This window comes from Notolabrus celidotus, chromosome 22 (genome assembly GCF_009762535.1).
Source record: "Notolabrus celidotus isolate fNotCel1 chromosome 22, fNotCel1.pri, whole genome shotgun sequence".
Lineage (NCBI taxonomy): Eukaryota > Metazoa > Chordata > Actinopteri > Labriformes > Labridae > Notolabrus > Notolabrus celidotus.
In genome coordinates this window covers 20,594,006-20,608,212 of record NC_048293.1, presented here as the reverse complement: position 1 = coordinate 20,608,212, position 14,207 = coordinate 20,594,006, and the positions used below count along the sequence as shown (strand labels likewise).

The following is a 14,207-nucleotide window of genomic DNA, read 5'->3' as shown; positions in this document are numbered from 1 at the left end:
CCCTGCCCCCTGAAAGTCCCTGAACATTTGAAAAGTACTACCCCCCCTAGCAGGGGGCTTTTAAGGGGGGAGATTATCTACCCCTGAACTAAATTTAGACCCTTGGTCCACTGGTCGAAACGCACGTAGTTCAGGGGTAAAGTCTCTCTGGTCGAAAAACGCCTTAAAGTGTGACTCCCGTGTAAAACCAAAAGACGTAAAATAAATCCTGTGCAGAGGAAAGCACACTGTAATCAGAGTTCATGATAATAATGTTAGTAAATATTAAACTATGTCAAATATTCTGTGTTTTCCCTGAACAGCGCTGCAGCCTTGATTGCTTCTGTTCCATCAGCTTGACACGTGGAAAACATCTGCAAATTGGATTCTGGTGTGAGAAAGACATGTTGAGTTCATGATGTGCGGTAGTGATAAATATCTTTTTCACATATTCACAGAGGAGGCCGAGGAGGAGGATTTTCCTGTTGCTTTCATTAAAGCCTGATATGAGGTCACGACGTGAGGCAATGTTTGCATAATGACTTCTGAGGATAACCGCTGAAGACTTTGGACGAATTTATCTTTAACTGTGGCCTGCGCGCTGCTCAAGTTAATCTTGTGTGATGTTCTTGCACACACAGCACTTGACACCTTTTGCAAATGTTACTCTTCATTTAACAGTGTGACGCATTAATCAACCACACTGGATGAATGTTAATCCCCCCTGAATGTCTCGAAATGGGATTTGATGATTGCTTGTTTTGAGCTCTCAATCATCACAGTTTCTCAGGGTGTGACAACACTCGGGTTCATTTGTAACGGAAACCCGAGAACACTTGGCAGAGCTCCTGTCCGTCTTTTTGTCTCCCTGTAAATTGTTTCATTTGCACCATCCCAGCATTAGTTCACACTCGCTGTCTTTTGGCAGCTAGTTGCTGTCACACTTTCCTGCACAGTAACTTAACTACTCCCCTCCACAGTGACCGCAAATAGCACAGCACCTTGGCAGAAAATCCAATGACACACATTAGATTAAAACAGATACAGCATCGACTTACTTCTTCCCTGAGATAACTTTATTTGACAGAGCGAGTCTTCCACTCGTGTGTTTACTCACACAGGAAAGTTTCCCGAGACAATGCGCAGCTCTCACTTGTGGTTGTTCTCTTGTTTCACATCTCCGTAGCTCTTTTCAACCTCTCTATCTTTTCTGTTGCCAGTGTTCAAGAATAGTCCCTCTATATGTGGTTTCCAAGTTTAGCTCTGCCAAGCTCATTTGAAAGTCAAATGTTCGCCTTCACTCTTTCTTTCGCACCACATTTCAAGAGCGGCACGCTGGCTGAAAACACTTAATCAAGCCTCCGCCACAGAGCAGCAATCAGAGATAACAGGACAGGAATATGGGTCATCTCATGCTCGGCACCGAGTTCACCAAGTGTCACTGGATGCACACTAATGAGGGGACGCCCCACCTCCACTGTTGTTGTGAAGACAAGGATGTTTTCAACTTGAGTTATCACAACACAGCATAGAGAGAGTAAGAACAAAGCCAAAGAGCGTTGGACAACAAGGACCAACGACTGGAGAGAGTTCTCTGTGTGCACATAAAGCACTTAATACAACAGCATGTCAGGGGCAGAGCTGGTAAATAAACCATTTGAGAAAGTATGAGAGGTTATTTCCCCTCAGAGCACTCAACATGGTTAGGATTAAAGCTCATCTCAAACTCTTTCTGCCAATTTCCCTAAATTGAGTGGTATAAAACTGAAGACTGAACCAAAACACTTGGCTGAAAGACTTCCACCAGATCCGCGTCCGGTCTGTCTACAATCCGCTGCGGTCCGGCTCCGTACTCTCTAGTCCGTCAACACCCACCGGTTGCATTTTCAGAATGCAGCATGGAGCAGGACCGCTGGCGTCATGTGACTGATGTTCTCCTGCGGTAATCACTAAATTAACAGTTCTCTTCCTCCTCTCCTCATCCATGTTGTCTTTATCATCCTCTGAAACCTCTGACCTGTTGACTCCAGGCCTGGCTCCGCTCATCATGACGGTTTGTTGTTGAAGTTAAGTAAAAACGATCTGGTGATAAAACAGAGTCTTTTATTCTGAAAATGAACATGATGTTTTAATTTTGTTTTGGGGCCTGACTTCCTGTCCCACTCCATCTGCTCTGAGCTTATTGATGCGTTGTGCTCCGGCATCCAGGAAATATAGAAGTCTTGCGTATCCGATCCGGAGGTCTCAGACCTGCCGGATCAGAGAAACAGCCAGAACGCAACAGATGTGGAAGTTAACACATTGACTAGAATAGAAACCTATCAGATCCAGTGCTGTGACGGATCAGAGATGGACCGGATCTGGGGGAATTTGGTCGGAACTCAGAGCCTCTCCTTTCACATAATGCAGTCATTTGATGTATTTCTAATCTTGAAATATTGATTAGTATACTATTAAATGGAAAACTTTCACTTAAGTAAATATAAAAACTGTCAGTACATGTAAACCACATGTCAGTCTGTGTTCATAACAAATACACACACATGGCACAGTGTATGGTGAAACATCTGCAGGAGTGAGATTACATTGTTCATTTGGGAAATACTACACTGCCTTGAGAAAGTTAAGCAGTAATAAATGTAATAAACTTTTGAAGGCAGTGCTGCTTAGATATATTCAGTGCTTTGGTTTTTATGATAGTAAAGGGCACCGATGCTGAATCGTTAATTTGGCTCAAACTCTTAAAAACAGACTTTTCACCGGTTCAGCCTTGGTGTCGAGCACAAACCTTTTTTCATTTCTTTTAAAGTAGTGTGACACATCATTATCCTGCAATTAAGCTCAGTGCAGGAAGGTGTTCAGATGTCTGATGGGATACGGTTTAATTTTAGTGAATTCAATGAACCTTCTCAAGGACTCCACAGCATCTACATTTTCTCCTCATCAACACACAAAGATCTTTATATGCGTTGATTCTGCTTTCAGCCTGTGTGTTATGAGTCTAAGTGGAATATAGTCAAGATCTTTTCTTTCTAAAGTTGAGTCTTACTCTCTTGATTTAAGCCTTCCTCTTAAAGTCAACACCGGTTTTGCACACAAAATCAGTTTCCTCATCTGTTCAAAGAGACACGTTCAGCCGGGGAGGACTCTTGAAAGGTTTTCTTGCATTTCTAGAGGAACTTTGTTGAGTCTGAAATGGGTTACCCTGTGATTATATCAGTAATGCAATAAGTGATGCCTTTCAGCCTTGGGCTTGAAGTCCACAGCTTTCTTTACACTGAGAGCGGGCGCTTCTGGCTGGAGCTGGAAAGATGGAGGCACTTAGCAGGCAGAAAGGAGCTGATGAAAACAGGCTGTTGGTCGCAGAATGGGGTGTGAATCAAGTTATTTTTTCCAATGTGCTGTCAAAAGTAACTGAATTGAGCGAGACTTTTATCATGATCAAAAAAAGAGGCATCTCTATCATTTAATATGGAATACATTTAGCCAAAGGGAGGATCTTTAAGGTACACACACTTGTTGAATGGTAACAGGCAGGCATATATTACATTTTCTATACAGAGTTTCATTTTTTATTTTTTTACAAAGGTGGATTTTTTTCTTCTCTTTCTATGAGACTAATAATACTTTACATGGTGGCACAGGCCCTCCCACACTGACAGGAAGCTCAGCCAATCAGAGACATGGAAATAAAATGAATGATTGAATAAATAAATGACAAATATGAATAATGTCATTTAATGTGCAACTTTCTTTTTCATGAAGAAATGAATGATTATATGTATAGTAGGTATAAAAAAAATAATAATACTCAACTCAACTTTATTTGTATAGCACATTTCATACATATAAACATGCAGCCCATGATTAGAAATAAAATACTTAAAGATAAAATAAAATCAAGACAGTAAAATTAATTAAGAGTGGAAAGAAAAGTTAAAAATAAGGTAGCGTTAACGAGATCAGATGAATACAAGAAATACATAGATAATTAAATAAGGGAAATAAATGTTAAAGCAATGATTATAATAATAATTCAATAAATTACCCCAAATTAAAAGCTAGATTAAAAAGGTAAGTCTTAAGATTAAGGCCAATACTGATAATAAAACACATTTTTGTCCTCTACCAATCTAAAAAAGAAAATCCAACATCCAAAGAGAAGCCCCAAATTGACCAATTATCTCGTATTGTGTTCCCTGCTTAAGGAACAGAGTCATACCCAGGTCAGCGGCAGCTTTGACACAGGCCTTGTATCTGAACCTGTGAGGATAAGCCACCCACAATGCAACAAAATCATCTACAAATAAACAGATCAGAGTCCATTAATTCTGAGCAGAGATCAAAACAGAGATCGAAAGAGAAGGCGAGGGCCAAAAGATTACAAAAGCACCTGAGCTGACATTTTAGTGACAGCAAGACTGACTGTGCAGGAGGCCATTGATCTGATCTTCTAAGATGAGGAGGCAGATACTGATTTAGGAGAGAATGTAAGCCAGAAACACAAGGGTTCTCACCATCACCTTGAATGCAATAAGCATTTTGTATGTCTTGTGTGCCAAGTGATAATCCATTATGAATCTATAGATTTATGTAGCACTTGTGTTCAATTAAGGCCAAGAAGCTACAGTATTTACCTAGGTTCTGAGGAGTAAATATGAAAGGAGAAGGTTAAGTGGTAATAACAGTTGGCAGATTTATTTACAGTGTAGCAAACATTTGCCTTGCAGGTTACAACAATATAAAGTTTTCCCCAAAAATAAATGAGCTCTGTACCAAAAACAAAATATAGAAAAATATAAATGTCTTTAGTCTGGGTTTAGTCTTAAATGTCTCTCTCTACCCGGGTAGAATAAAGTGCATGTGATGATGATTATTCCTTATCTGGAATCTGGAATCTCTGATCCTGTTGGACGAATCTGACGCAGCTGGCCACACTGCGTTCAGGCTGTCTTTGGGATGTCTCGACGTTGGGACTGGCTCGCCATCAGTTTCCAGCAAAGAGTATAGTACTCTAAGCCACAATCCAGGGTCCTCAAAAACCAATCTGTACTCACAGTACAGAATAAATAATCAGTCATCAGAATAAATCATCATACAGTCTGTCTATCAAATGAGATCTCATCAAATTTCTCAAAACTCAATTACTTTATATTTTCTATAAAGAATTGTCCTGTAATTTATAGTATTTCACTAAAATTAAATGTCATCTGCTTCAGTAAAGCATAAATGAAACCTTTTTCTCACAACTTTTACTAATATGACATTATATCCCTTTAACAAGGAGCTGAACATGAAGAATCCCTCTTCTAAGCATGAAACTGCCATAACTATATTTACTGTTATCTTAACAGCATGAAACAACATAATGAACCACATTTGACATACTGCTTACATTCAAACAATTACCAACATACTTCCAGAACACTGTCAAAATACTCCGATTGGTTTTTAAGCTTAATCTCACATAAAATGAACTGAATTCCTCACACTGTAGGCTATTACATTTAGCTAGCAAGATGCCATGCTATTAGCTTAGCTCACACATGCTACTTCAACTCACCGGAGCTTCAAAGGAAACAACAAAATCCTGCGTCCGTGACACCAGTTAGAAACCCGTCCAGAACCAGACCGACAGTCTAGCTAGGATTTAACTTGTTTATGCACTTATATTATCGTGATTATCATACAAAGTTTTAAGCTCTGCATCACACACTTCACACCTTTCACTCTCGGCAGGATCTGTGTTTTTTTAGGGGCGTTTCTCTCTCACCGGTCGAGCTACAGGGTGCGCTGATGATCAAACAGGGTGACTCGCGAGGAGTTAACCCTTTAATACCCATCTACTTTTATGTGGGTTACACCCTCCCCCCGTAAAGTAGCATGAGTCCCTTCATGTGCTCAAATGTTTAGACTATCATAGACTTGATGATCATTGGGGTCAATGAATGAATCAAGTGCTTGGTTAAAGCTTTCCAATAAACTCTGAGCAAAGGAAATCAGAGGTCTCCCCAACTGAGGATAGTGGAACCGACCTGGTGCCCGTCTTAACCTGTCTGATCTCCTTATCACTGTATCTTCACCATTTTCTCTGTCTGTGCCTTGCTCTTCTTCAGTTTGTTGGTTCACTTCCATCTCTGAGTGTTCAGTATCTGGTTCTTTGTCTTTATCATGTTCATCATCTGAATCTCCTAACATTTGCTCATTGTCTTTGTCAGCATCACACGGTGCTACATCTCCATCAAGCAGCTCGGCTGCACCATCAGACTCCTGACATCCGACAATCTGGTCAGGACCATTTTCTGCTTCATCAGCTGGTGACAGCTGAGAGTCATCTGCAGGTGGCAGTGGTGGGGTCTGAAATGGTACAGGTGGAATCTGGGTGTCAGAGGCAGTGGAAGTTCTCATGTCTCTTGAAATGTCATACACTTCAGTGAGTATCTCTGTGTGAACAGTTGGTTCTTCATGCAAACTTGGGCATTCATCATCAGAATCGGAGAAATCCTGCTCTTGCTGCTGGGAGAGGGTTTGTCTAGTTCTGGGCCGACGGGGAGTGTTTGGCTTGTCCACCTCATCCTCTTCAGACAAGTTTCCACAAGAGAGCAAGAGATCCCTATGAAGGGTTCTGATTGGGGCATTTCCATTCACTGACTGAACCCTATAGACAGGCAGATCTCCCATTTGTTCCAGAACATGATAAACAGTAGACTCCCATTTGTCAGCGAGTTTGTGTTTGTTACGCAGACGGACATTCCTCACCAGGACTCGGTCACCCACTTTCAGAGTTGATTCTCTGACACGTTTGTCAAAGCGATGTTTGTTTCGTTCAGCCAGCTTCTGTGAATTGTCCAGAGCAATTTGATAGCTCTCCTCCAGACGAGCTTTCAGGTTGCGGACATACTGAGAGTGTGATGCCTGCTGTGCTTCCCAAACTGGCAACCCGAATGCGAGGTCTACTGGTAGCCGGGGTTGTCGGCCAAACATCAGCTCGTAGGGGCTGAATCCAGTAACCTCGTTCTTAGTACAGTTGTAGGCATGAGCAAGAGTTTTGACAAAATCCCTCCAGTGAGTCTTTTGTTCATCATTCAATGTACCCAGCATGCTGAGAAGAGTACGATTGAAGCGCTCGACAGGGTTGCCCCTCGGATGATAAGGGCTTGTTCTCACCTTCTTGGTACCTGTCATAGCACAGAGTTCCTTGATGACACGAGATTCGAAATCTCTGCCTTGGTCGCTATGAAGGCGTTCAGGGAACCCATAGTGCACCAGGAATTGTTCCCAAAGACATTTAGCAACAGTGTTAGCCTTCTGGTCTCGAGTAGGCAAAGCTACGGCGTACTTGGTGAAATGGTCCGTAATGACTAAAATGTCCTTTGTATTCCTGCTGTCAGGTTCCAGTGACAAGAAATCCATGCAGACCAATTCCATTGGTCGCGATGTCCGGATGTTAACCAGAGGCGCTGCCCTTTCGGGTTGAGACTTCCTTCTGACACAGCGTCCGCAGCTCTTTAACTTGTTTTCCACATCTGTTGCCATTTTCGGCCAATAGAATCGGGATCTCACCAGATCTTGGGTCCGCTCGCAGCCCATGTGCCCCATATCGTCATGGAGGCATGTGAGAACAGTTGGCCTTAAGGACGCTGGGAGTACAAGCTGGTAAGTGGTCAGATTCTCACATTCCCTCCTCCTACACAGAAGACCATTCCTCATTTCTAGACGCTTCCACTCTTTCAACATCAATCTGAGGTCAGGGGAGTCAATTTTGAGGTGGTGAGGCACATCACACCCAGCTTTCAACAACTTTATCATTTGGCTTATGTTCGGATCAGCTTCTTGATGTTCTTTGAGGTCATTTTCAGAGAAAGCAGGCACAGTCACTTGACCTGATAACTCCTCTTCGCCATACACATCTGGTACAGCATCAGCATGTATGGCCAGAGACTCAACCAAGGTGATGGAAGGAGAATGATTATCTGTCTCATGGAAAAGATGCCGGTGACACACAGCTGTAACTGCATCTGAACTGAAACCGCAGTGTTCTGTTGGTGATGACAGAAGATGTGAGGCGAACCTTTTGATGCGCTCTTCCTCCTCATGCGAATCACTGTCAGCAGCCAACTCGTCATGAGGCCGCCGTGACAGCCCATCAGCATCCTGGTTATTTTTCCCAGCCCTATACTTGATATGGAAATCAAAGGTGGAAAGAGCCGCTAACCAACGGTAACTGGCTGCGTCCAGTTTGGCTGACGTAAGTAGGTATGTCAGTGGATTATTGTCAGTTACCACTGTGAATGTTTTGCCATAGAGGTAGTCATGAAATTTTTCCACAACTGACCATTTTAGGGCCAAAAACTCCAACTTGTGCGCTGGGTACCTAGCCTCACTTGGCGCAAGTCCTCTACTGGCATAGGCAATGACTTGCATGTTACCATCCTGCTCCTGATATAGAGCAGCACCCAAACCAGTGGTACTTGCGTCCGTATGGAGGACATAAGGTTGCTGTGGATTGGCAAAACCCAGTACTGGAGCTGATGTTAACCTCTCCTTAACACACTCAAAAGCTTCCTGACAAGGAGGAGTCCACCTGTCTGTAAGTGGCTCCTTTGGGTTCAGATACTTTCCCTGACAAGCTGTACTCTTCTGCCCCTTCCTGACAGGTGGGTAACCTGCTGTGAGGTCATTTAAAGGTTTGACTATCTTTGAGTAGTCTTTGACAAAGCGGCGATAATAGCCAGTAAAACCTAAAAATGACTTGAGTTGTTTGAGGGTCTGGGGCACTGGCCATGTTTTTATGGCAGCAATTTTTTCAGGATCTGTCTTAACCCCATCTCTGGAGACGATATGACCCAAGTAGCGTACAGACGTCTGAAAGAATTTGCATTTTTTAGGAGACAGTTTCAAACCATTTTCCCTCAGACGTTGGAGGACGTGCTGTAGCCGTTTTTCATGTTCCTCTAGGGAATCGGAGAACACAATCAAATCGTCCAGAAACACCAGCACTTCTTTCAGGTGAATGTCTCCCATACACCGCTCCATTAATCGTTGAAAGGTGCTAGGAGCATTGGTTATGCCCTGGGGCATTCGATTGAACTCCCAAAACCCCAAAGGGCAAACAAAGGCAGTCTTGGGCTTGTCATTCTCTTCCATTTCGATCTGATAATAGCCTGACTTCAAATCCATCACCGAGAACCACTTTGAGCCGGAGAGGGCTGAGAAGGTTTCTTCCAGGTGAGGCAGTGCGTAGGCATCCCTTATCGTTTGTGTGTTAAGTTTCCGATAGTCAACACATAGTCGAACTTCACCATTCTTTTTCTTGACCACAACGATGGGTGATGAGTAGGGGGATTCGGATTCCCGGATCACCCCAGCTTCCAAGAGGGTTTGAAGGTGCTTTCTCACAGCTTCGTAGTCATTTGGGTGTATAGGTCTGGACCTTTGCTTAAATGGTGTCTCATCTTTAAGCTTTATCTTATGCTTGACCTTAGTAGCATGACCAAAATCAAGATCATTGTTTGCAAAGACATCAGAATAGGCGCTGAGACTCTGTGTGACCCTGCTCTTCCATTCTTCTGGCAGTGGAGAATCAGCAAAATCAAATGTTGACTTGGTCTCAGCAGGCTGACCAGAGGCTGGAGAAGAGACACGACAACATTCTGCAGTGACAGAGTCTGTGCTGTGTGGGGTTCGGTTCTCATAGACCTGATCAGCAACATGCAGTTCAGCAACAACACAGTTTGTAGGGAGTGTTATGTCATGATCTGTCTCATTTCTCACCCACACAGGAAACTTTTGAGGATGGTGACTCGGCAATGTGATGAGGCAACAATCAATAAAGATCCCACCAGGTAAAGCAGATGTGGTTGGTTGCTCCAACACTGCCCATCTCTCACCAGTGGTGGCGTTGGCATTGATGTAGCCTTCAAGACAGACTCTTTCATGAGCTGGAATGAATGCTTGTTTGTTGTCTCGTAATGTCATGAGACCGATCTTCCCAGAAGTGTTGATTTTGTTTCTGAGTGCAAGTGTCCTCAGGATCTGTCTATAGCCATAGACAGAGGAAATGTCATGCACAGCTTTATCCTGACAGTGCTCTTCGTAAAGAACATCAAGTGCATTTGTGCCAATCAAGACAGGCATATCAGTGCTGGATCTTAAATCAGGAACAACCAAAGCCAAGGTGGAGACTTCAGGCTGTGTGTCAACAAAGTCTTTTGGAAACCCAATGTTGACTTCCACATATCCCAAATATGGGACAGCTTGACCGTTGGCACCTTCAACTTCAAGAAGATCGATAGACTGGATAGGCTGATCTGACAGGTTTTCATTGTAGAAGGAGGCTGAAACTGTAGTCACCTGAGACCCAGTGTCCAACAAAGAGTTGCAGTTCACTCCAGCTACAGTGACATTAACTGTGCATTTCCTACCAACTAACCCTTTAGGTATTTTGTGCTTTGAGTTGGGTGAATGAGATTGTGTCTTCAATGCAGCTTTAAGTTTGGGACTGACATTAATGCGTGTTCCAGTTTGTCCCTCAACTGGAACAGAACTTAGTTTAAATCTGATGTGTTTTGTTCGTCCCAGGATCTTTGCTTTTCCTTTAGTTCTTTTCGTTTAGCTTCCACAACATCAGGGTTGGGGTCATTGGTGCACGATGGGGCTATATGCCCATCTTCACCACAGTTGAAACAGTACCAGGGACGAGGTCTCCTGTTACTCTTACCAAAATTAGCACTGGACTGTGGAAGGCTCTTTGCTGTTTCTTTTGGTTTACCTTTCTTTGCTTTTGGTGCCTTAGTAGGAGTTGTTCTGTTTAAAGGTTCATCCATACTGGCTTTCAGGGTGGTCAACTGCGCTTGGAGTCGGGCAACTTGCTTCTGTAGCTTCATTGTCACTCCAAGGGTTGTGTCATCATCATCAGCTGACATACCTGTGTCTGAGTACACACTTTGTGGGTTGGACTGAACCTTTAACTTCGAGAATCCAAGGTGCTGCTTCATGCGGTTGGATTTTGCAGCTTGCTTATCCTCCTCAGTTCGCAGCAACAGCAACAGCTCAGAAAATGGGGGTGGGTTGGATTTCTTTTGCTCCAGCTGGAGACTGGTGATTAAACTGTTGTTCCAGCAACCCCTACAAAACTGTTTTAGCAGTTGGCGGTCAGAGTCACTGGCTGCAATACCACCTCCTTTTACAACCTTGCTCAACGTGGACTGCAGGCGATGTAAATACACAGAGGGCTTTTCACCTGCATTTTGATTGGTGTTCAGATATTTCGCGAATAGTTCATCAACATCATCCACGGTACCATAAGCCGAATCAAGGAGGCTCAAGAAATCCAAGGGGCGTGAAAGAGGCCCAAGATGTTTCACAATGTTGGCAGCAGGGGCCAAAAGGCTCTCTATGATTTTCCGTACCACTTGTCTCTCAGGGACAGTGGGATCTGCAAGATAGAAGTCGACATTACTACGCCAGGTTTCATAGTCAACTTCCAGGTTAGGACATGGATTTTTCCCGGAGAATGGTCTGAACTTAGAGGAGCCTTGGTATGCTTGAGACTGGCTTTTCACAATGTGTTCAACCACCACTCTTTGGACTTCAGGGGTACTGATCTGTTCAGTTGACAAGCAGCAGTCGGGTCTCTCAGCAGCAGGTGAGGCTTTAAAGCCCTGATTTAAAGTAGGTGGTGGGATGTCACTTTTAGAGCTGACCGAGTAATCGACCTGACTGATCTGGGCTGGAACAGGATCCAAGGAGGCTACAACCTCTGTATCAGAGACAAAAAGGGGGGTTTGAGCCTCTGTAGGCTCCTCAAATGGAGCTATGCCCTTACTCTCTGTTGATTTCTGAATTTTGGATAGCTCTTCTAGCAGTATCCGCTCATAGTCCGCACCACTAACCTTTGCAACTCCCTTTAAGTCAGTTAAGTAGGACTGAGTTAGGCTAGAGGTTAGCTTAGTACTGTATAGTGTAGACAAAAGTTGAATATCATGGGTAATGCTAGGGTTAGAGGTGGCTTTGCGAAGTGGTAATTCATCTTGGAGTGCTTCAATAGCTGTGCCGAACTGAAACTCAACTATTGCTGTGTTCTTAAACTCAGGGTCAGAACTGTCAACCTTCACTACTCTTGAAATTGACCCATATGTCTTCAAGAACTCGATCACCTCTTCATCTACCTCTGTACCAGCTAACCCACTGATAAGAACTGAATTTGGTACCTTAATACCTTGAGACTCTACAACATCCATAATGCAGGTAAGTAAGTGCAATGTTTGCAACAGTGAAGTTTTTGATAAAACTGCCAAACTGTATTTATGAAATTTCAAACTGCTCCTGGCTGGCTCGCCAAATTTATGTAGCACTTGTGTTCAATTAAGGCCAAGAAGCTACAGTATTTACCTAGGTTCTGAGGAGTAAATATGAAAGGAGAAGGTTAAGTGGTAATAACAGTTGGCAGATTTATTTACAGTGTAGCAAACATTTGCCTTGCAGGTTACAACAATATAAAGTTTTCCCCAAAAATAAATGAGCTCTGTACCAAAAACAAAATATAGAAAAATATAAATGTCTTTAGTCTGGGTTTAGTCTTAAATGTCTCTCTCTACCCGGGTAGAATAAAGTGCATGTGATGATGATTATTCCTTATCTGGAATCTGGAATCTCTGATCCTGTTGGACGAATCTGACGCAGCTGGCCACACTGCGTTCAGGCTGTCTTTGGGATGTCTCGACGTTGGGACTGGCTCGCCATCAGTTTCCAGCAAAGAGTATAGTACTCTAAGCCACAATCCAGGGTCCTCAAAAACCAATCTGTACTCACAGTACAGAATAAATAATCAGTCATCAGAATAAATCATCATACAGTCTGTCTATCAATGAGATCTCATCAAATTTCTCAAAACTCAATTACTTTATATTTTCTATAAAGAATTGTCCTGTAATTTATAGTATTTCACTAAAATTAAATGTCATCTGCTTCAGTAAAGCATAAATGAAACCTTTTTCTCACAACTTTTACTAATATGACATTATATCCCTTTAACAAGGAGCTGAACATGAAGAATCCCTCTTCTAAGCATGAAACTGCCATAACTATATTTACTGTTATCTTAACAGCATGAAACAACATAATGAACCACATTTGACATACTGCTTACATTCAAACAATTACCAACATACTTCCAGAACACTGTCAAAATACTCCGATTGGTTTTTAAGCTTAATCTCACATAAAATGAACTGAATTCCTCACACTGTAGGCTATTACATTTAGCTAGCAAGATGCCATGCTATTAGCTTAGCTCACACATGCTACTTCAACTCACCGGAGCTTCAAAGGAAACAACAAAATCCTGCGTCCGTGACACCAGTTAGAAACCCGTCCAGAACCAGACCGACAGTCTAGCTAGGATTTAACTTGTTTATGCACTTATATTATCGTGATATCATACAAAGTTTTAAGCTCTGCATCACACACTTCACACCTTTCACTCTCGGCAGGATCTGTGTTTTTTTAGGGGCGTTTCTCTCTCACCGGTCGAGCTACAGGGTGCGCTGATGATCAAACAGGGTGACTCGCGAGGAGTTAACCCTTTAATACCCATCTACTTTTATGTGGGTTACATTTAGTTATGAGGATTTTAGGACAGTTAAAGGTTGTAATGGTTACATGTGGTTTTATAATAAACCCTTCCAAAATGTTTGTACCTTTTGTCAGTTTCAGTAAAATATATTTAAATCATGATGGCTGTTATGTTTTTAGGTCTGAGTTAAAACAGGACACGATGTTATGTGATGGTAGATGATTTTATAATAAAAAAAAGCTCTAAAAAAAATGTTTATTATATTTATACATTCTAAACAGGGCTGTTGTTCAACATTTGGTATGTTACACTTGCTATAAAGGAACCCCCAACCTGTAAAGGCGTATAATATGAACAGTATGTAGGGGTAAAAAGGACTGGGCACCGAATTTAGACAGGCATGCAAGCTGCATGCTGAAGTTTTAATGCAGGTAACTCTGAACCTAGAATTGAAGATGAAGTCAGACATTTTATTTTCCATCTTGAAGTATTGAATGTACTTTTAAAGTCTCAGTATGTGGTCTGTAGAAATGCCAAGAACAATTGGCTCAAAGAGAAAGTGCTACCACCCAGTGCATGGAATAAGTTCCTGTGATTTTCCTTTTGCTCGTTCTTCAAGGAAGAACGATTCTGTGTTCCAGCACACCAGCCC

The 14,207-nt window shown here is 42.5% G+C and overlaps 2 protein-coding genes across 4 annotated transcripts in view; one reads left to right on the top strand and one right to left on the bottom strand.

The window, feature by feature from the left end:
* Positions 1-14,207, top strand: part of LOC117806657 (leucine-rich repeat and fibronectin type-III domain-containing protein 2) — a 265,838-nt gene that overhangs the window by 50,917 nt on the left and 200,714 nt on the right. The gene's annotated exons all lie outside the window — the stretch shown is intronic.
* LOC117806658 lies at positions 10,334-13,405 on the bottom strand. Its single transcript, XM_034675641.1, has 2 exons — positions 13,298-13,405; positions 10,334-12,782 (listed from the first exon to the last, which is right to left on the bottom strand). Exon 2 carries the CDS (start codon positions 12,219-12,221, stop codon positions 10,527-10,529), a length of 1,695 nt encoding a protein of 564 aa, XP_034531532.1. The 5' UTR covers positions 12,222-12,782; positions 13,298-13,405; the 3' UTR covers positions 10,334-10,526.

Coding starts and splice junctions, on each gene's coding strand:
- LOC117806658 (XM_034675641.1), bottom strand. CDS start 12,221: ATGGATGTTGTAGAGTCTCAAGGTATTAAGGTACCAAATTCAGTTCTT.